This window comes from Lathyrus oleraceus, chromosome 4 (assembly GCF_024323335.1).
Source record: "Lathyrus oleraceus cultivar Zhongwan6 chromosome 4, CAAS_Psat_ZW6_1.0, whole genome shotgun sequence".
Classification (NCBI taxonomy): Eukaryota; Viridiplantae; Streptophyta; class Magnoliopsida; order Fabales; family Fabaceae; genus Lathyrus; species Lathyrus oleraceus.
Window position 1 is genome coordinate 212,094,848 of NC_066582.1, and position 20,894 is coordinate 212,115,741.

Sequence of the window (20,894 nt, forward strand, 5' to 3'; positions counted from 1 at the left end):
TGTTGGGAGGAAACTGAAATAACAGTCATCCACGAGGACATAACTCAGTGGGGAATATGGAAGAAAGGATAGACGCTTTCTGCTCATGGGGCTGACTCTAATGGCTTCTCAATTTGATGGTGGATATTTGGTAGACTATTGGTATATGAACATTGTCTGCTCAAATCACCTAACTAGAAATAAATAATGGTTGATTGATTTTGACTCTAGAAACAAGACAAAGATCAGATGTGATGATGATAAGTATCTTAATGCTGAAGGAATGAGAAATATCAAGGTCAAAGTGAAGAGTGGAAAAATTGATCTGAACAAGGATGTTTGGTATGTTCTTGGCATGAAGAGAAATCTGATGAGTGTAGGTCAAGTAATTGAGAAAGGTTTCTCAGTTACTATGAAGGACAATCTCTTAAAGTTGTATGATTATGATCAGAAGATGATTATGCAATTTGAATAGGGAAGCAACAGAATATTTAAAGTGAATATGGAAATAACTAAAACTAAATGCCTTGCTGCAGAAGGTACTGAAGGTGACAGTGAGTTATGGCACAAGAGATTGGGGCATCTAAATTTTAGAAGCTTAGGGCATTTGAGTTCTAAGAAGATGATACATGGCATTCCTAAGATTGTGAAGCCTGAGAAGTCATGTGAGATATGCATGAAAGGCAAGCAACCTAGATTGTCATTTGCATCAGAAGTGGCTCCAAAAGCAAAACATGTTTTGAGTAGTGTATTATGATGTATGTGGACCATTTGAAGTACCTTCACTTGGAGGAAACAATTACTTTGTGTCATTTTTGTATGAGTTCACAAGAATTACATGGGTATCACTCATAAATTTTAAGCATGAAGTGTTTGCTGAGTTTCAGATGTTTAAGGTGAAGGTTGACAGACAGAATGGTCAAAAGCTGAAAATTCCCAAAACTGGCGGTGGAGGTGAGTACAACTCATCAGAGTTCAGAAGGTTCTCTGAAGAAAATGGAGTTGAACATGAGGTGACTTCTCCATATACTCTGCAACACAATGGTCATGCTGAAAGAAGAAACATGACTTTGCTTGATATGACAAGGAGCATGTTGAATGAGAAGAAGCTCCCTCACACCTTGTGGGGAAAAGTTGTTGCCACTGCAGCATATGGGCTCAATAGGTGTCCAACCAAGAAACTGAAGGAAATTATTCCTTCTGAGAAATAGACTAAGGATAAGAAAAGTGTGATTCATTTCAGAGTATTTGGTCATGTTTGTTACAAACACGTTCCAGGTGCTAGAGCTTCCAAAGAACAAGAAAACCATTATTGTAAGATAGGTTTACAATTTTAAACTAAAGCCAAATGGATCAATTGGAAAACACAAAGCAAGGTTGTAGTTAGAGGATTTCTATAGAAATCTGGATTAGATTACTTTGAGGTGTTTACACCTGTAGCTAGGCATGAAACAATCAGATTGGTGATTGCTATAGCTGCTAATAAAAATTGGTCGCTGATGCATTTAGATATAAAATATGCATTTCTAAATGGTCATTTACAAGAGGAAGTTTATGTGTCACAACCTCCTGGATTTGTGAAAAAGAATCAGGAAGGGATGGCGTACAAGTTGCATAAATCCTTGTATGGACTGAAACAAGCTCCTAGAGCTTGGAATCTGAAAATTGATTCATTTTTCAATCCTCAAGGATTCGGAAAATGTGAGATAGAGTATGGTGTTTATGTTTAGCATACATCTAATACAAATATGATTTTAGTGTGTCTCTGTGTTGATGATATATTGCTAAAATGGAGTTGTTTAGATAAGATAGTCAAGTTCAAAAAGGTGCTGATGAATGAGTTTAAGATGACTGATCTAGGAAATATGGTATATTTTTTAGGGATGGCGATTTTGTACTCTGATAAGGGTATAATTTTGCATCGGCTGAAGTATGAACTTGAGATTTTGAAGAGATTTGAGCTAATAAATTGCAAGTATGCAATCACACCTACTGAAACAAATCACAAGTTGGATTCTGATATTGAGGGTGATGATATGGATGCTACAACTTTCAAATAGTTGGTTGATTGTCTGAGATATTTGTGCAATACCAGACCTGACATATGCTATGTAGTTGGAATAATGAGTAGATTTATGAACAAACCAAAGTGGTCACGTTACCAAGATGTTGTCAGGATACTAAGGTATATTAAGGGAACTTTGAGGTATGGAATTTTGTTCCCTTCTAATGGTAAATCTGATTAAGAGCTGATGTGATATTCACACTCTGATTGGTGTGGAGACAGAGTTGACAGAAGAAATACTACTAGATATTTCTTCAAGTATCTGGGAGGTTCCATTTCTTGGTGCTCCAAGAAGCAACCAGTGGTTGCATTATCAACTTATGAAGTTGAGTACATTGCAGGTGCTTTGTCTGCATGTCAAGTTGTTTGGATTATGAACTTATTGCAGGATATGAAGATCAAGGTGAGAAAGCCTTTAAGATTGATGATTGACAACAAATCAGCTATAAGTCTTTCCAAGAATACAAAGTTGCATGTAAGGAGCAAGGACATTGACACGGAGTTCCACTTTCTGCATAATCAGGTTCATAATGGAGTGCTTGAAATTATTCACTGTAGCACTCATAAGCAACTTGCAGATGTGCTGACTAAAGCTATCAAGACTGAATATTTTATCTATTTGAGCGATGTAATTGGGGTGGCTGATTTTAATCTTGAATGTGGATTAAGGGTTGGTGTTAAAGTGTAATCCAAATTCACTTTTAAGTTATATTTCATTTGAGTTGCATTTAATGGTTATGGTGTTATATATACAAAAGTTAGTTTCAGTTTGTAAACAAAATTGTATTATAACAGTTTTTCATTTTGAGAGAAAAAGTTAGTTACAACATTTTCCCTCCCTCTCTCTCTCTTACATCTTCTTCATCTTCAACCTTATGCTCCAACATAAATAATGGCTAGTTTGAATAATCACTAGTTTGACTAACAACTGATTTGAATAAGGACTACTTTGAATAACAACTACTTTGGTAACTAGGGAAATACGTTTACTATGAATTAAAGTGACGTGGATGACTATTTTACACAAGAATTGATACATAATAAATACTACATAATATTTAATTTTAAATACTATTAGAATATTTTATCTTAACTAAAATCCATATTATTTTTGTACAAAAAAAAACTATATTATTACAATATTTTCATGAACATGACATTGACTTTCATACATCTATGAGGTGTTTGAATTCATGACTTACATTGCCTTAAACTCAATATATTATCTATTTAATATGTCTTCTTCCTCTATAGGTTGTACCAACTTTTCTATAATTACTACTTTTTTTATCTATTGTATCATGAATAATCTTGTATGGAATTTCAACTCTATTCTTCGTCGCCTTATCCTTCATTTTTACTGCCTTTTATTCTATTGGATGATTCATTAGGGATGTTGAACTATATTCATAACTTGAAGGAATATCTCAAATAGGAAATGATGAGTATGTTCCACTAGCATAAGTATTTGTTCTTTTTGAAGAATTTTTAGTCGATGTTTTTATTCATGTAGGTGTCTTTTAATGATTGTCATGCATACTAAATATTAAATGGTGTGCCTTCGTCCTTGAAAAAACTTTTAACCAAGATTTTTTATGATTGTCATGCATACTCAATATTAATGATTGTCATGCATACACTTCTCATTTATTAGATGTCATCAAGATTTTTTAATTGACCATGTTGTTTTTCTCTCGACTGTTCATGATATTGGTCATAATTTGCAGAAACTTTTAACCAAAAGTTGTCAATTTTTTTATAAGCTCTCACAATTATATCCTTTAAAATGTTTTGACATGATTAAATAAGAAGTGTATTCTTATTCCTTGTAAATAGCTTTAGAGTTTTTTTTAGCAAACATATTTCTTTATCTTCAAGCATAATACTTTCAAGAACAATTTAAGTGTGAAACTTGAATTCTGACATTGACCAAAAGCCCGAATATAAATTACTACTAACAGTGGTAAAAATAACTTATTTAGAACACTCTCACTTAAATTGGTGAGTGAATATCTATCATTCCCAACTTAGAACGAATATTTTCAAAATTATTGTTGTTCAACCCCTTAGTTAGAAGATATGCAACGTTGTTTTGAGAAGAAACATATGGAGTGCAAATAAGACCATTATCTAACTTTTATTTGTTGAAGTGTTTGTCAACTTCAATATGTTTGATTCTATCATGCTGCATTGGACTATGGGTTATGCTAATAGAAATTTTTTTATCACAATAAAGTTTCATTGGTTCGTCATTATTTATATTCAAGTCTTCTAATATCATTTTCATCAAAAGTAGTTCACATATCCCTTGTGCCATTACTCTAAATTTTTCTTCAGCACTAGATCTAGATACAACACTTTGTTTTTTACTCTTCCAAGTCACAAGATTCCCACCCGAAAAAGTATATTGTCATGTCGTTGATCTTCTATCCAAAACTGACCATGCATAGTTAGCATCATTATATGCTTCAAGACTCACACTTCCATTTCGTCCAAACAAAATTCCTCTACATGGAGTTCCTTTTAAATATTGCATAATTCAGAGCTTAACTTGTAAATGAATCTCTTTTGATTGGTGCATGAATTGGCTAACTAAGATTACAACAAAAGCAACATTGGTCTAGTATGTGATAGGTACATAAGTTTTTTGTCTAATCTTTAATACATTCACTTATCAACCGGAATATTTTCTTATGTGTTCCCCAACTTTACACTTAGATCAATTGGTGTACTTGCACGCTTGCATGTTATCTTACTTGTCTCTTGTATAAGATCAATAATGTATTTTTATTGAGATATGAAGATTCCTTTCTTAGAGTGGGCAACTTCAATTACCAGAAAGTACTTCAATTTTTCCAAGGTCTTAATCTCAAAATCCTTTGATAAATGTTCGCCTAATAATTCCTTCTCATCATTGATTGTTACTATAATGGCATCCACATACAGTAATAAAATTGTTAACCCCCTATCTCAGAATGTTTGATAAATAGAATATGAATTCCTTGACTTTGTTTAAATCCCAAACCTATCATAACTTTGGTGAATCTTCTAAATCATGCTCATGGTGATTGCTTTAGCCCATATAAAGCATTTTTTAATTTGCATACAATGTTGGTGGTAGTAAGTTCACAATATCCAGGGGATACATCTATATAGATCTCTTAATCAAGTTCTCCATTAAGGAATGCATTTTTCACATCAAATTGATGTAAATTTCAATTGTAATTAGCTACTAAAGATAATATCACCCTTAGGATATTCATTTTAGCAACTTTAGTAAATGTCTATGAGTAATCTACTCCATAAGTTTGGGTGAATCTTTTGGAAATCAATCTTGCTTTGTACCTCTTAATAGATCCAGCAACCTTGTATTTTACACTGTATACCCATTTTCACCCTATAAGTTTCTTTCCATTTGGAAGAGAAACCAAATCCCAAATATTGTTCTTATTCAGTGTCTCCATCTCCAAGTCCATGGCTTGTTTCTGTTTCATGTCAAACAATGCCTCAATTAAGAGTTAGGTATTATAATAGTGTTTAGACTTGTGAGGAATACTTTACGGGTGGGTGAAAAATGTTCAAAACTTAGGTAGTTGAATATAGGGTAATATGGACTTTTGTACATTTTCTGGTATCTTTTTTAACGGAAATTGGAAGATATAAATATTTGTAGTGTATTGGTAGTACTGAGTTGGATTTTGTTTCTTGTTCATGAGAAAATTCAAAAATTAAATCACTAGTGCTTGAAGGGTCGAGAGAAGTTATCTCATGTAATATCGGATTGTATTTTTTAGATATGAGTAGATTCATGAATGTTCTTCTTTCTTGTATATACTAAATTCTTTCCAAATTTTACATCAGTTTCAACATTTCAATTTTTTCCAGAATCAAGTTCATTCTCAACATTGTCACCACTAGTTTCAGTCTCAACTTCTGGTTCGAAAGTAAGGTCAGGAAGTAGAGAAGACGCATCTTCCTTACTTATGTTCTCCCCCTAAAGATGACTTTGAAGAAAGTAACTTTTTTGTTTATGGAATGTGACATCTCTAAAGACAAAGTATTTATGAGATGGCGGATGATAACATTTGTAACCCTTTTTGGTAGAAGAGTATCCTATAAAGACGCATTTTAACGTTCTAGGATCAAGTTTCCTTCTACCATCACTATGGATATGGACAAACTATGTACACCCAAATATCATATGGGTCAGATTACTTGAAGTAGACATATCATGATAGAATGGGGATAAGACTTTCATAGGAGTTTTGGAGGCAAAGAAGGTATAGGGTAAATGATTAATGAGATACGATGTAGTTAAGACAACCTCGCCACAATATTTCTTAGGGAATTTATTTTGGAATATCATAGCACGTGTTTGTCTAACAAGTGCTCATTCTTTCTCTCAACAATCTCATTTTGTTGTGAAGTTTTAACACAAGAAGACTCGTGAATAAACCTTCTTTTTTACAAAAAAAAATTAAGACCATTGTTAAAGTAATATTTGGCATTATCGGATCTAATTCTCTTAATACTCACACCAAAGTGATTTTTAACCATGGAGAAGAAGTGAAGAAACACAGAACAAACTTCATATTTTTGTTTTAACCAGTAGACCCAAGTAACCTGAGTGCAATCATTAATAAATTTTACAAACCAACGAGCATCTGATATATTTGGAACATCCAGTATGAATTAAGTAAAACGGAAAAGTACTCATTTTATTACTGACCGGAAAAGAGACACACTTGTGTTTAGCAAGTTGTCACACCTCACAACAAAGACTCTCCACATCTAAACTTTTAAATAATAAAGGAAATGATTGTTTTATGACTATAAATGATGGATGACCAAGGTGAAAATGATACAGAAGAAACTTTTCTCTTTTGATTTTAATTTATTATGAATAAAAGGATTTGTTGTTGTTGAATAGATTTGGAGGAATATTTTGGTTATCCAAGTAATAAAGGCAAATCCACTCTCTAGCATTTTCAATTGTCCTCCCTAAATTCTTGTCTTGGAAAACACAAGCATTGTTATAAAAAACAACATTACATGATAGGTCGGTTGTGAGTTTTTTTATGGATATTAGGCTAGTGGAAAATTTGGAAATATGAAGAACATTTCCAAGGATTGCAAATGGGCTTATTTGGATATCACCTTGCTCAATTACTGTTATATCATCTACCGCAGATATTTTTTTATTGCTAGGACGTGGTGAATAAGTAGAAAAGTGTGTGGGTAAATGTGTCATGTGGTCAGTGGGTCCAGAATCCAGTATCCAATATTGGTTAAGGGGTTTATTTGTGGAATTAAATCCAAAAGAAAATTGAAACATACCAAGAGAAATGAAAACAAAAACGTATATGAATGTACTAACATAGAAGTACCTGTTATTTCTCTAACTTATTAAGGAGGGGTATCAACATCTCTACTTCGTCTTTCTTGAGTTGAATCAACTCTCCTTCTGACATATTGATGGATGTCATGCGAATGTGTCTGACTCAATAGAATAAAAAACCAACATACTAGTTGTAAAGAGATCGACAACCTTCAATTGAATTTTTTTAAAAGTGAACAATATCGTTATTGATGAACAGTGTTTTTCAGCGATGAACAATGTTTCTGTCGATGAACAGACCCGCAGATGAAGAATTTTCCTGCAGTGACCAGTGTTTTCGGTGAACAGCACTGCAGATGAATAATATTCCTGCAGTGAACAGTGTTTCTGAACCTAAACCCGCAAATAAGGAGGTTGGGGTTTTGAAAAAAGAACCACAATTAAGGCGGCTAGGATTTTGAAAAAAGAACTAAAATTAAGTCGGCTAGTGTTTTGAAAAAGAAATCACAATTAAGATGATTAGGTTTTTTTTTTATGCGGAAGATAAACCCTCTCGAACGAGAGATCTGATGCTATGTTTGAAATTGAATAATATATTTCAAGTATGTTAAAATTATAAACATTAATCTTTTTATATAAGACAATTCTAATTTAATGAGCCTAATTAATGGACTAAAAGGTGGTTTTTTTACCGAGATAACCCACATTTTCGAAAAAAATTCCAAAATACCCCACTTTTAGGAGGAGGCACCAATTGGATTGGCGAACCCTCTTAAAAATTGCAAGGAGGCGCCAATTGGATTGGCTAGGGCACCTGCCCTAGCCAATCCAATTGGCGCCTATGTGTAATTTTTAAGAGGGGGCGCCAATCCAATTGGCGCCTCCCTTAAAAAGGCCTCAAATGAAAAAACCTCCAACATGAAAGTTGTAGATCTTTTCAAGACAATGAATTTGGATATAAATTTTGCATCATTTGGATTTTTTATGAGAAAGTTATGGGCAGTTGAAGTTGGACTTCTGAGTTTTTCAGCTGTAGTCTGACCTATAATGTCTTGCATTATTTCAAGTGTTTCTTTTAGAGTTATGAAATTGTGTCCAACATAACAACTGAAGTAGACATCTTAAATTTTCCAATGCACTTGGTCCCACCTCAAAATAATTAAAAATGAGTGAGTTAGTTCCTTGCGTAGTTGACCCAAAATTAAGGTTTCTGTCAAAATGACCTATAATGTTTTGAAATGAATGATGAGCTTCCAAGTTTCAAATGGATTTTTGATGAACATGAAAGTTGTTCATATGGCGACTGTTGTTAAAACTTGAATGGAGGCGCCAATTGGATTGGCTAGGGCAGGTGCCTTAGCCAATCCAATTGGCGCCTTTGTGTAGGTTTTAAAATGAGGCGCCAACTCAATTGGCGAGTCCCTCATAAAATGCCCTTTTTGTCTTATAAATAGATGCGTTGTGTGATCTATTGTTCCATAACTCATATAATCATTTGGCTATCATGTTTGGTGTTCGTCGCCGATACGGTAAGGTGATTTATGCGAGAGACAAACCTCAATTGGTGATGCTGTTTTGGAACATCACCACGTTAGATCAACTGAAGAGGGAGCTGGTTCGATGGTTAGACGGGAAAATACCAGAAGGGGAAATTTTCCAAAATCGCACCAACTTCTGTGTAGTCTAACAGCATAGGCTAAATTTGGTCTCCCCTCGTTGTTGCCCATTGTTTCCTGGACGCTGAAATTTTGTCTATGACGGTCAAACAATGTTACAGCGTGTGTCGTAGCTTTGATGCTCTCCTCTTTCATGACCTTCATGCAACACTCACTGAATACTTGTCCGGACATTAACACTGCACTCCATCTTTCACCTCTGGTTGCAACATAGAAGCCAACCTATAATAGGTTGATCTTACCAAGGCGGTTATCGGCAGATTTCGAATCCCTTTGAAAACCCCATTCATGCATTCCACAATGTTTGTTGTCATGTGGCCCCATCGACAACCACCATCAAATGCTCTTGTCCACTGCTCTACTGGGATGTTATTTATCCATCTCCCCGCATCTTCATTAGACATTCGAATCTCATCACGATAATATTGAAATGACGGTTGAGTTAAAGCATACCCAGCATTCACCACCTTCTTGCGAAGATTCTTATCTTTTATAGCACGTATGAAGTTTTGTGCAATGTGTCTGATACAGTAGACATGTGTAGAAGGAGGATCATGCCATCCGTTGTCATGGTTGTTGTAGGCACTTTCAATGGAAGCATGTCTATCTGAAATCAAACATAGATTGGCTTGTGGAGCGACATGCGTTCTGAGATGTCGAAGAAAGAAACCCCATCCACCAGCCGTTTCACCTTCAACAAGAGCAAAGGCAATGGGAAATACATTGTTGTTACCGTCTTGTGCAACTGCCATGACCAAAGTACCCTTGTATTTTCCGTATAACCAGGTGCCATCAATTTGCAGGAGAGGTTTGCAGAAAGCGAAACCTTTGATGCACGGGTCAAATGCCCAAAAGAGACGGTGAAATATTCTATTACCTGTAGCACAGGTTCCGTCTGGCATCATTGTTGGCACTGTCTCCAGAATTGCCACAGTTCCTGGGACATAAGTTTTTAGTGCCCATAAAAACCGTGGTAATTCCTTGAATGAATCCTCCCAGTTGCCGAAAACCTGTTCAACAGCCTTTGTCCTCGCAATCCATGCTTTCTTGTAAGATGGAGTATAATTATATGTTGTTCGAATATGGGATATAATTATACTCACCTTCACTGATGGGTCTTTATTTACCAATGGAAGAATGTCTTGACATATCAAAGTTGTGCTCAGTTTACGGTGATCTTGTTCAACGTTAGTTGCAACGCAACTGTGTGGTGGGTCTATTGAAGCGATCTCCCAAGAGTCATTTTTCTTCTTGTAAGATGCAGCCAAACGAAACTTACAAAGCATGTTACGACATTCGATAACATACCTTCTAGAATCAGTGCGTTTCACTGTAAAGTCAGCAAAGTTGTTCATGTGGAATTTTTTGATTGCCAAGACACATTCTTCTTTGGTACGAAACATGTCTCCCACCTTTAATTCGCCTAATGGTCTCGGATACGGATTATAGAAGACACTGTCGGACGTTTCATCGTCGTGAAGATCCATATTTGTCATATGTTGAGGAGGATTGTAGGCATGACTAGGAGGTATTGGTGGTGGTTGAGCCTCATCTTCATCGTCGTTGTTCAGGATGTGATCAACCTGTATCTCAGTCTCCTCTTCTTCTTCATCAACAACGTCGACTTCTACTTCTGCTTCTGGGTTGAGTTCATCTGACCATTGTGCATCATCTACAGCATCTTCACCAGCTGCATCCTGATCGGTTAGTTGAGACTGTTGAGACGGTATACATGGTTGTAGAGTAATGCACAACTCGATACAATCCATGCCTGAATGTTCATGACTAAGAAACATGTTTTTAACATCTTCATCGTCTCGTATCTTAAGGGGGAAAAACTTGCATTGACCATTCTCAAAAAATATAGGATTTTGATATGTCATCTTTGACACAATACCTGATCCTATAAAGGATTGTATTCTTTTTTTCAAATGCAAAAAGGTTGCATTTCTCTTCATCGTGACTCTAATGGTATCAGTGTTTCTAAAACAAAAACCATGAAGCTCAGACTCAAAAGTTTCACCGTTGCAGTGAACGTTGACACTGTATAATGATGAAGATGACATTTTGGAGATGAAAACTATTTTGCAAGTGCAGATGAATGTGAGTGAAGTGTCTTGGATGTTGATAGTAAGACACTTAAATAGATGGTATCAGTGTCTCACATGCTAGCTAGTTCTGAGATGATGTGTCGGACATTGAAGCTACTCTGAGATAATGTGTCAAGCATGCAAGTCAGTTCTGAGATGAGGTGTCTGTCATGCAATACAGTGTGAGTTGATGTGTCAAGCATGCTAGCTAGTCATGAGTTGATGTGTTTGTCATGCAAGACAGTGTGAGTTGATGTGTCAAGCATGCTAGCTAGTCAAGACAGAAGTGAGTCTTCAGCATGTAGGATACTAGAGAGCCACATGACTGAGATGATGTGCCAATCTGCAAGACAATGTGAGTTGATGTGTCAACCAGGCAAGCTATCAAGAAGTGACTCTTCAGTATGCAGGAGACAAGATAGCCATGTGTCGGACATGTAAGACAGTTCTGAGATGATGTGTCAGTCAGGCAAGACAGTGTGAGTTGATGTGTCAGACAGGCAAGCTATCAAGAAGTGAGTCTTCAGCATGCAGGATACTAGAGAGCCACGTGTCTGAGATGATGTGTCAATCCTGCAAGACAGTGTGAGTTGATGTGTCAACCAGGAAAGCTATCAAGAAGTTAGTCATTAGCATGCAGGAGACAAGACAACCACGTGTCGGACACCTAAGATGGTCAGACATGATGTGTCGACCATGCAAGCTATCAAGAAGCTAGTCATCAGCATGCAGGAGACAAGACAGACACGTGTCGGACACCTAAGATGGTCAGAGATTATGTGTCAATCATGCAAGCCATCCATAAGTGAGTTTTTCAGCATGCAGGATACAACAATGCCACGTGTCAGACATGCATATGGTGGCGCCAATTGGATTGGCGCCTACACTTAAGGCTTGTACATGGTCGCCAATTTGAATGGCGCCCCCATGGAGTCAGTCCTCGAAACCAAGCATTCAGAACTAGCCTTGCATGCATGTACCCTATGGTGTCGCCAATTTGAATGGCGCCCCCTCTTTATTATTGTACATGGTCGCCAAATGAGGTGGAGACACCATGCAAACACAATTTTTTATGCTCTCCTCCATTTGCCTATAAATTCATCCACTCCTTCAATAATTCTTCCACACCAACATTCTCACTACTTCATCTACATTACTTCTTTTACAATTTCATCTTCAACAAAATCTTCCAATTTCATCTACACCAACTCCCCAACAATATGTCTTTACTCACAATGGGCGAAGCACACAGAGGAACAGTTGCAAACATCGCAACATACGTAAGTTTTTTCTTATACTAATTTTGTATGTTTCATCTCCACCAACCCCATTTTATTTTGAAATACCAACTTAGTCAAGTGTTATATTATTTCTATTATAGGATGTATCAAGGTTTCGAACTCGAGTCCACGAATTTGTCCCAATGGACCCGATGATTCAACCTTATGTTGAACTCGTCGGTTTTGGTCACATTAGCAAGATTATGTCTTGGTCTATAGATAACAAGTTCATTCTAGCCTTATGCGAAAGATGGAGGCCAGAGACACACACATTTTGGTTTCCAACCGGTGAGTGTACCGTGACGTTAGAAGACGTCTACATGCTTTTAGGACTACGAATTTAAGGCAAAGTTGTTAATGGTAAGACCAACTATGCAAATTCAATTTGCATGGAGCTTTTAAACACTGATTTGTTAGATGATAATGCTAGAGGTCAAGGTATACTACTCTCACGCCTAAAGTCATATTATAATAGTTTATATTTAGATGAGCATTCTACCGAAGATGCTCGAATAAACAAAACTAGATGTTACATTATGTTGTTACTAGGATCCTTTTTATTTCCCGAAGGTAGTGGTTCTAGCATGCATATTATGTACTTACCTTTACTTAGACATATAGATAGAATAGGTAGTTACAGTTGGGGATCCGCATGTCTAGCCTATCTCTATAGTTCGTTGTGCAAAAACTCCCACAAAGACACATCTACATTTTCTGGATGTGCTGTTTTGCTACAAGCATGGGGATGGTCAAGACTACCGTCTCTAGCATCGGTCAATAACAACCCCTTCACTTTTCCATATGCAAAAAAGTAAGTTGTTTAAATTGCTATATCTTTACTTACTTCCTTACAGTTAAGTACCCATAACTAATTTATTTTAACTTTTTGGTGTAGATGGTCGACACGTGGTATGAATTACAGCAAATGTCCGAGACACTGTATTACGCAGTATCGTAACATGTTGGATCACCTTCGACCGATAGACGTAAGCAAAATAACTTCATTAATTCGTCATATTATGTTGACTTTTTCTACATTCATTTAAATCCTATCGTCTTTAACATTTCAGTTCATTTGGCGTCCATACCTTAATATGGATCATGAGCATCAGGTCAACCCTGAAGACGCAGCCGTATGGACAGCATGCACACCGATAATACGGTTCACAACAGTGGAGATGCACAACACCGATCGTGTGAAGCTGCAGTTCGGTATGGTCCAGAATATCCCAGGCCCCTCAGCTAGCCTAGGAGAATGGCATATGCGTAAAGTGAACGACCAATGGAACTACAACCCTTGGCAAACCTTCGCAAGATCAGAGTGTCGCAAGTGGAAGCACCATCATGACCATGTCTTAACTGACGCAGTCATGCCAAATGAGGTAAAACCAAGTCGTACTTATATGGCTTGGTACATATCAGTTGGATTTCAATTCATCGCCGATGATATGTACCTCTACGACCCACGCCAGACAAGTTACACACAAGAAGGATTAACATCTAACCCCCAACAACATTCTCAGCCCGGTTACTCACAACCACCTATCCGTCAAACTTTCCGTTCCACAAACACACAAACATACAACCAAAATATGCCATTCACCCAACCCCAATACCAAGAACATCCCCCATACCACCACCAACAAATGGACCATCAACCTTAGACCGAACATCGCTTCGCATCCACACCATCACCCTACCAAAGTCGCCTTAGCCAAAACATTAACCGCCCCTCCTCCTACCGTAGCCAAGAACCCCAAACATCACAATACCAAAACATCCCACAACCATATCTCTTCCAAACACCCCAACAACCTTTCCAACCGTTCCTAGACCCATCATTCACACCCATGTCTCCCTTCAACCGTCCCGGTCGCCCATCCATGAGTCAACCACACCCCAACTTCTCTGGCATGGGTCATGAGCTCAGCTACGCCGGTACACCATCATTGAATACTGAAGACTATGCTGAGTTGGCTGAATACCTCAACGGATCTTCTCCTGTAGGAGGTAATGACGCTCCTGGACCATCAGATGAACAAACACCAGTGCAGAATCGTCAACGTGGGTTAGGGCCAAGGGTTAGGGTAGCTAGGGGATGTGGGACCGGAGGTCGGTTAGGTGATCCCGGTCATCACCATTAGGATTCTTTGTGTAAAATCCAAATTTTATTAATATCAATTCGTATTATATCAAATTTATCTTTGTGTAAACTCCAAACATTAGGTTTCTTTGTCTAAACTCCATTTTGGCAAAATTCACATACACATGTTTTGACTGAAACTCCATTGAGATGTCTAATTAAATTGTTATGTTGGACAAAATTTCATAATTCTAAAATAAACACATATGATAATACAAAACATTATAGGTCAGATAACAATTGAAATGTCAAAGAGTCCAAGTTCAGGTGCCCATACCTTTTCTCATAAAAAATGCAAATGATGCAAAACTTTTTCCAAATTCATTATCTTGAAAAGATCTAAAACTTTTATGTTGAAGGTTTTGTCATTTAAGGCTTTTATCATTCAAACAGAAGGGCTTGAATTTGGTCCCTTTTGGCAAAATTCACATACACATGTTTTGATAGAAACCCTAATTTTGGGTCAAGTTCGTAAGGACCTAACTCACTCATTTTTAATTATTTTGAGGTGGGACCAAGTGCATTGGAAAATTTAAGATGTCTACTTCACTTGTTATATTGGACAAAAATTCATAACTCTAACACAAACACATGCAATAATACAAAACATTATAGGTCAGATAACAGTTAAAATGTCAAAGAGTCCAAGTTCAGGTGCCCATACCTTTCTCATAAAAATTGCAAATGATGCAAAACTTTAGTCCAAATTCATTATCTTGAAAAGATCTACAACTTTTATATTGAGGGTTTTGTCATTTGAGGATTTTATCATTCAAACAGAAGGGCTTGAAGTTGGTCCCTTTTAGCAAAATTCACATACTCATGTTTTGACATAAACCCTAATTTTGGGTCAAGTTCGCAAAGACCTAACTCACTCATTTTTAATTATTTTGAAGTGGTACCAAGTGCATTGGAAAATTTAAGATGTCTACTTCAAATGTTATGTTGGACAAAAATTCATATTCCTAAAAGAAACACATGCAATACTACAAAACATTATAGGTCAGATAACAGTTGAAAAACTCAGAAGTCCAACTTCAACTGCCCATAACTTTCTCATGAAAAATCCAAATGATGCAAAATGTATATCCAAATTCATTGTCTTGAAAAGATCTACAACTTTCATGTTGGAGGTTTTTTCATTTGAGGCTTTTTTAAGGGAGGCGCCAATTGGATTGGCGCCCCCTCTTAAAAATTACACATAGGCGTCAATTGGATTGGCTAGGGCAGGTGCCCTAGTCAATCCAATTGGCGCCTCCTTGCAATTTTTAAGAGGGGTCGCCAATCCAATTGGCGCCTCCTCCTAAAAGTGGGGTATTTTGGGAATTTTCCTGAAAAGTGGGGTATTTTGGGAATTTTTTAGAAAAAGTGGGTTATCTCGGTAAAAAAACCCTAAAAAGTCAAAGATAAATTACTACTACAGATAATAAAAATAACTTATTTACAATAAAGAGAATTGAAAATTATATTGATTGGGTTCGTTTTACATTAACAAAAGTTGTTTTGAATCCGTGAGATGAAGAATTGAGTAGAAAAAATATTATTAATAAAAATAATAAAGAGAAAAATTGTGAAGTTAAAATTATGAGAAAAAATGAATTTGTTGGGGAAAAAATTGATAATATTTTAAACGATCTCATTTTTTTAAGTGCATCACCTTTGTTCAACAGTAAAATAATTGTAACACTTAAATATACTTTTGTTGAATGAGCTAGTGAAATTGAGTCTCTTTACAAATATATAGTCGTACTACTTGTTACAATGGATGTTTATAGTACTTTACCTATAACAACATTGATTCTTTGGTGTCCACAAGAGAGTCTGAAATAAAGGTATTAAATTCAACAATGAAAGAAGCAATGCATTTTATTAAAACTAAAAGTAGCAAATATGTTCATCAAGGGAACAATAATAATAATAATAATAATAATACATTATGTTGTATTATACATATATCTTGAAAGAGCATAAATGGAAGTAATTACAAGAATGAGCATGTAACTTAAATCCTTGAAGGGATGAGAGGAATATTGTTCTGTAAGTATGCACTGGCAGCAGCAACTCCACTTCCTAGCTTCACTGGATAGCCCACATCTTTCAGAATCATCTCCACACCAGCAAGACATCCCAATAATTGCAACTGAAAATTATTCAAACAATTAACAATTTCAATGGTAAAAGGCATTTGTAATTAACAATTTCATTTGTAAAAGGCTTCAATAACATTACCTCATTCATGTTACCAAGGTGTCCAATTCTGAAAACCTTGCCAGCAACTTTGTTTAGTCCCAAACCTAAGCTCAGATTGTATCTTTTCCATGCCCTTCTTACAATTTCAGCACCGTCAATGTTTGGAGGAACAAGAACAGCAGTCACAGTGTCACTGAACCACTCTTCCTTTTGTGTGCAATTCTTCAATCCCCATGCCTCCACAGCAAGTCTGTATTTTTACCATATTCAAAACCTATCAGATTCATTCACTTCAACAAAAAGTTACAACTATTGTCGATTACTGATCGCAGAACACGCATTTAACTTAAGGTGGTGTGTTGGATGATTAGAATAAGTCAAATGCAGTGTAATTGGATTTTGAAATTATTAATAAACTTATAATTTTAGACTATTTTATAGATACGAAATTTAACACCGCATAAATTTTCTCTGATTTTTTCTATTTGTAAGAGTAGTCGATTTTTTTAAGAGGTTGAAATCTCTTGCATCTTAATCAAATGAGGATTTGCTCACCTAATCTTCAAAAAATAAATAAATTATATGAAGATTTTAATAAGTAATATTTTTGTTCTACACACGTGTATTGATGCGAATCACGTACATGTTATCATGTTGAACTAAGAATACGAGAATGGAAGAAAAAAAAACAAAAGATGAATACATCAAAAACACTTATCGCTGTTATTGTTAACAATAAAACACACGCAAGCAAAGCTACATGTAGGGGGATAAGGCCAAACATTGGAAATGATTCCAAACAAAAGGAGATTGGAATTTAGCTTCATTTCCCACAAGTGAAGTGTGGTTGACATTCTATATTATCTCTTTATCTCTCATATTGCTTTCTCAGCCTCTAAATCATTTCAGTGAAAATACCTCAAACATCAATGTTCCCTAAATTATATTATGGCTGTAAAATATCCTTCCATTATTATTGCGGTTCACTCACTTGTGGAAATGACTTTTTATATTGTTAAAAAATTTACTTTTTACATTGGTTCCATAGCCAAACCAACCGATTTATTTTGGATACACTCACAAAACACATTCAATAGTTAACACAAATATGCATGTTTTTTTTCCCAGATAATATAATTCTATTTTGTGAGTTGAAGGGGAATTTAGATGAGAGTTTGAAGACGAACTTTAAAAATGCATGATTTTCGTTTAAATATAAGTAAGACCAAATAATAGAATGTAAGTTCAATAAAAAAAAAACCTTTTTAATTTAGAGGTAAAAGTTGAAAACCATATCATCCCCTAAGATACGATTTAAATATATGAGTCCATAATATAAAATGATAGAAAAATATAAGAGGCTGTAAATCACCGAATTCAAGCCTTACCTGGTTGCTGTACCTAAACGATTGTGCCTTGCAAAAATATTTTCAAGTCCTTCCTCGAAAATGAGATCAAGAGCTGCCCTGAGACCATAGAGAAGCTGAATGGAAGGAGTGTATGGCCAATAGGTTCCTAACTTGTAGAATTTCAGGTAGTCACTCCAATCAAAGAAAACTCGAAGCGACTTAGCAGTTTTCGAAGCTTCAATAGCTTTAGGACTTGCAACCACAAATCCTATCCCAGTAGGAAGAGAAAGGGCTTTCTGAGAACCAGTTATGGCCACATCTACTCCCCATTCGTCCATACGGAAATCGAGAGCACAAATGGATGACACTCCATCAACAAGAAGAAGAGCTGGATGGCTGTATGCATCTGAGTATCCAAACTATAATGTGAGTGCCATTTCATAGAGACAATATAAGTAAAGAAAAGACGAGAACATCGAAAATCCAAAGGTTGGTGACTGCAAAATTATTTGAAACATCGAAAAGACAATAAGAAAATGCATTTTCATCAGAATTTTCCATGCTCACCAAGAAGTTGTCGGACTTTGGCCAAGTTATTGGTGACACCAGTTGCAGTCTCATTGTGAACAATGCAAATAGCCTTAATAGTGTGTGCAGAATCTGAAGCAAGTTTTGACTCCAAAACGTCGAGATCAGCACCACGGCCCCATTCACTTTCCACAACATCGACGTTATATTTTAGGCGCTGCTGCTGGTCAATCCAAAGCAAACTGAACTGGCCTATCACAAAAGATACAATTCGATCTCCAGGCGACAATGTGTTTGTCAGAGCACTCTCCCAAGCACCAGTACCTGAACCAAATGCAAAAGCATTATTTGAAATGACAACACAACCAACTTATTTGGTCTTGCTGAACCAACCTTATTCCATCTTTTTGTAACCTCCGAAAGACCCAAAATAGAAAGAAAGAAAAATTCAAAAAACTTACAATTCAGCCACTACTCTAGAATTTCATATAATAATTTTGCAGTCAAGTTTCATTTGGTTAAATGCAATAGAGTCCGGTTGCTAACCAGGACCGTCTTTGAGGACTGTAAGGTGGGTTACCACACATAACCTAAATTTTATCATTGTTTAACTCTGGATAAATAGAGCCTCATAAAATATTTCTCACGGTTAAACCGTGGCAAAATAGGGTCTTTAACTGTTTTCCACGGTTGAACCATGATTAACATAGGACCTCTAAAAAATCTAAGACCATCGACCAAAACTATACACATGTAAAGATTGAAGAATACCAGTGGTAGGGAAAAGAAAGGGTGTTCCGGTAGTAGTCTTGAAAATCTTCTTGACATCCTCAAGTAGCTCTTTTGTGAGAGCTGGAATTGCAGGAGAACGATAGTCCTCGTTGTTTCGGCTCATAGCCCGAATGACCTGGTCAGGTATGTTAACCGGCCCTGGAACAAAGAGATGGTTTCTTCCTGGTCCATTAACATAGTCCATCTTCCCTTAGCTTGAAATTGCTACCTCTTTGAACTCAAACAACTCTTGCCTTTCTTTTAGCACCAAAGAATCACCTATATAAAATCCATCATAAAGTCAGTATTAACAGAAATTACCGGACTCTAAAGTCCTGTTAAGTCAGCTCAGTTGATAGCTGTGAAGAAACATCTAACTATAAGAGTGCGGATTCGAATCCACAACATCACATTCAGGAAATTTCAGCCACTAAACTAGTTAACTCAAAATAAAAACTATAAAGCATACCGAAATATTTATATTTACTAATAGATATTTCATGTATACTTTTTTTATCATTATAACGATTTCTTCGCTTCCAAAACACAAAACATGAGTAGTATATATCATTCATGAAAAAATATAAAACTGAAAGAACAAAACATGGAAAATTAAAATTGAATACATAGGGAAAAGATAGCATGTAATATATGATATAATAAGAAAAATGAAATGAGAATCAGTTAGTTTACCAGGGAGGATTTCAGAGAGTTTGGTGAAATATGGCAGAAGTAAGAGCTGCCACTGCCCTCTGCACTTAGATGAACTTTATTATATAAAACTATAAATATATAATAAAAAGCAATATCATAAATCTGAGGTGGGGCCAAGTGATGTTCAAGTAGTAGATAAGAGGGAGAAAAATAGAACCTTGAGGCTGAGAATGGATGAAATGGAACACATAAGTTCTGGCTTACATTTTTGCACTTCATATCAACATATAAGTTCTGGCTTACATTTTTGCACTTCATATCAACATATATTCTTTCGCATCATTTCTAACAATTATTCATTCTGCTATTTTTTTTAATAGATAAAATGCAGTGTATGTTGTGAGATTTTTTTATTTTTAAATTTGTATTAATTTATTTTAGGAGAAAGAAAAAAATAATATTTTTTTAAAATCTAATTTAACTTAATCCATCCTTATAAAATCGATTTGTAGGATGAGAATTGTTCATCCTTATAAACATATGTTCAGATAATATCATGTTCGATAAGAGACTCTAAATACATTCCCTCGCGTCCAGGACTGGACATCTAGAGCATGAAAATAAATGATGGGTAGTCAAATAACGGAAACATGATAGTATGGCCGAATCTTAAATATGTCTCTTGATACATGTTAAGAAATGCGGTTAGGTCTAATTAATCTTTACAAAACTGGTTTGTAGGGTGAAGATTGTCCTAACTTATATACATATGTTGAAGCCATATATTATTTGAGATGGAACTCTTAACAATTTTTCTATTGAATCCGTCAA

At 35.8% G+C, this 20,894-nt stretch overlaps 1 protein-coding gene across 2 annotated transcripts; it reads right to left on the reverse strand.

Annotated features, from left to right (window-relative positions):
- Positions 1-16,453: 16,453 nt before the first annotated feature.
- Positions 16,454-20,403, reverse strand: LOC127074588 (serine--glyoxylate aminotransferase). 2 transcript variants are annotated; one of them, XM_051015912.1, is made up of 7 exons: positions 20,281-20,403; positions 20,103-20,191; positions 19,410-19,688; positions 18,678-18,962; positions 18,150-18,516; positions 16,801-17,011; positions 16,454-16,711 (listed from the first exon to the last, which is right to left on the reverse strand). In XM_051015912.1, exons 3-7 carry the CDS (start codon positions 19,612-19,614, stop codon positions 16,574-16,576), a joined length of 1,206 nt encoding a protein of 401 aa, XP_050871869.1. In that variant the 5' UTR covers positions 19,615-19,688; positions 20,103-20,191; positions 20,281-20,403; the 3' UTR covers positions 16,454-16,573. The 2 variants fall into 2 exon arrangements, with proteins under 2 accessions (XP_050871869.1, XP_050871868.1); XM_051015911.1 differs by having other exon boundaries at positions 20,103-20,161; positions 20,281-20,391.
- Between the last annotated feature and the right edge of the window lie 491 nt (positions 20,404-20,894).

Coding starts and splice junctions, on each gene's coding strand:
- LOC127074588 (XM_051015912.1), bottom strand. CDS start 19,614: ATGGACTATGTTAATGGACCAGGAAGAAACCATCTCTTTGTTCCAGGG. Junction 17,012..18,149: donor CGTTTAGGTACAGCAACCAG/GTAAGGCTTGAA, acceptor GTAAAAATACAG/ACTTGCTGTGGAGGCATGGG. Junction 16,712..16,800: donor ACCTTGGTAACATGAATGAG/GTAATGTTATTG, acceptor AATAATTTTCAG/TTGCAATTATTGGGATGTCT.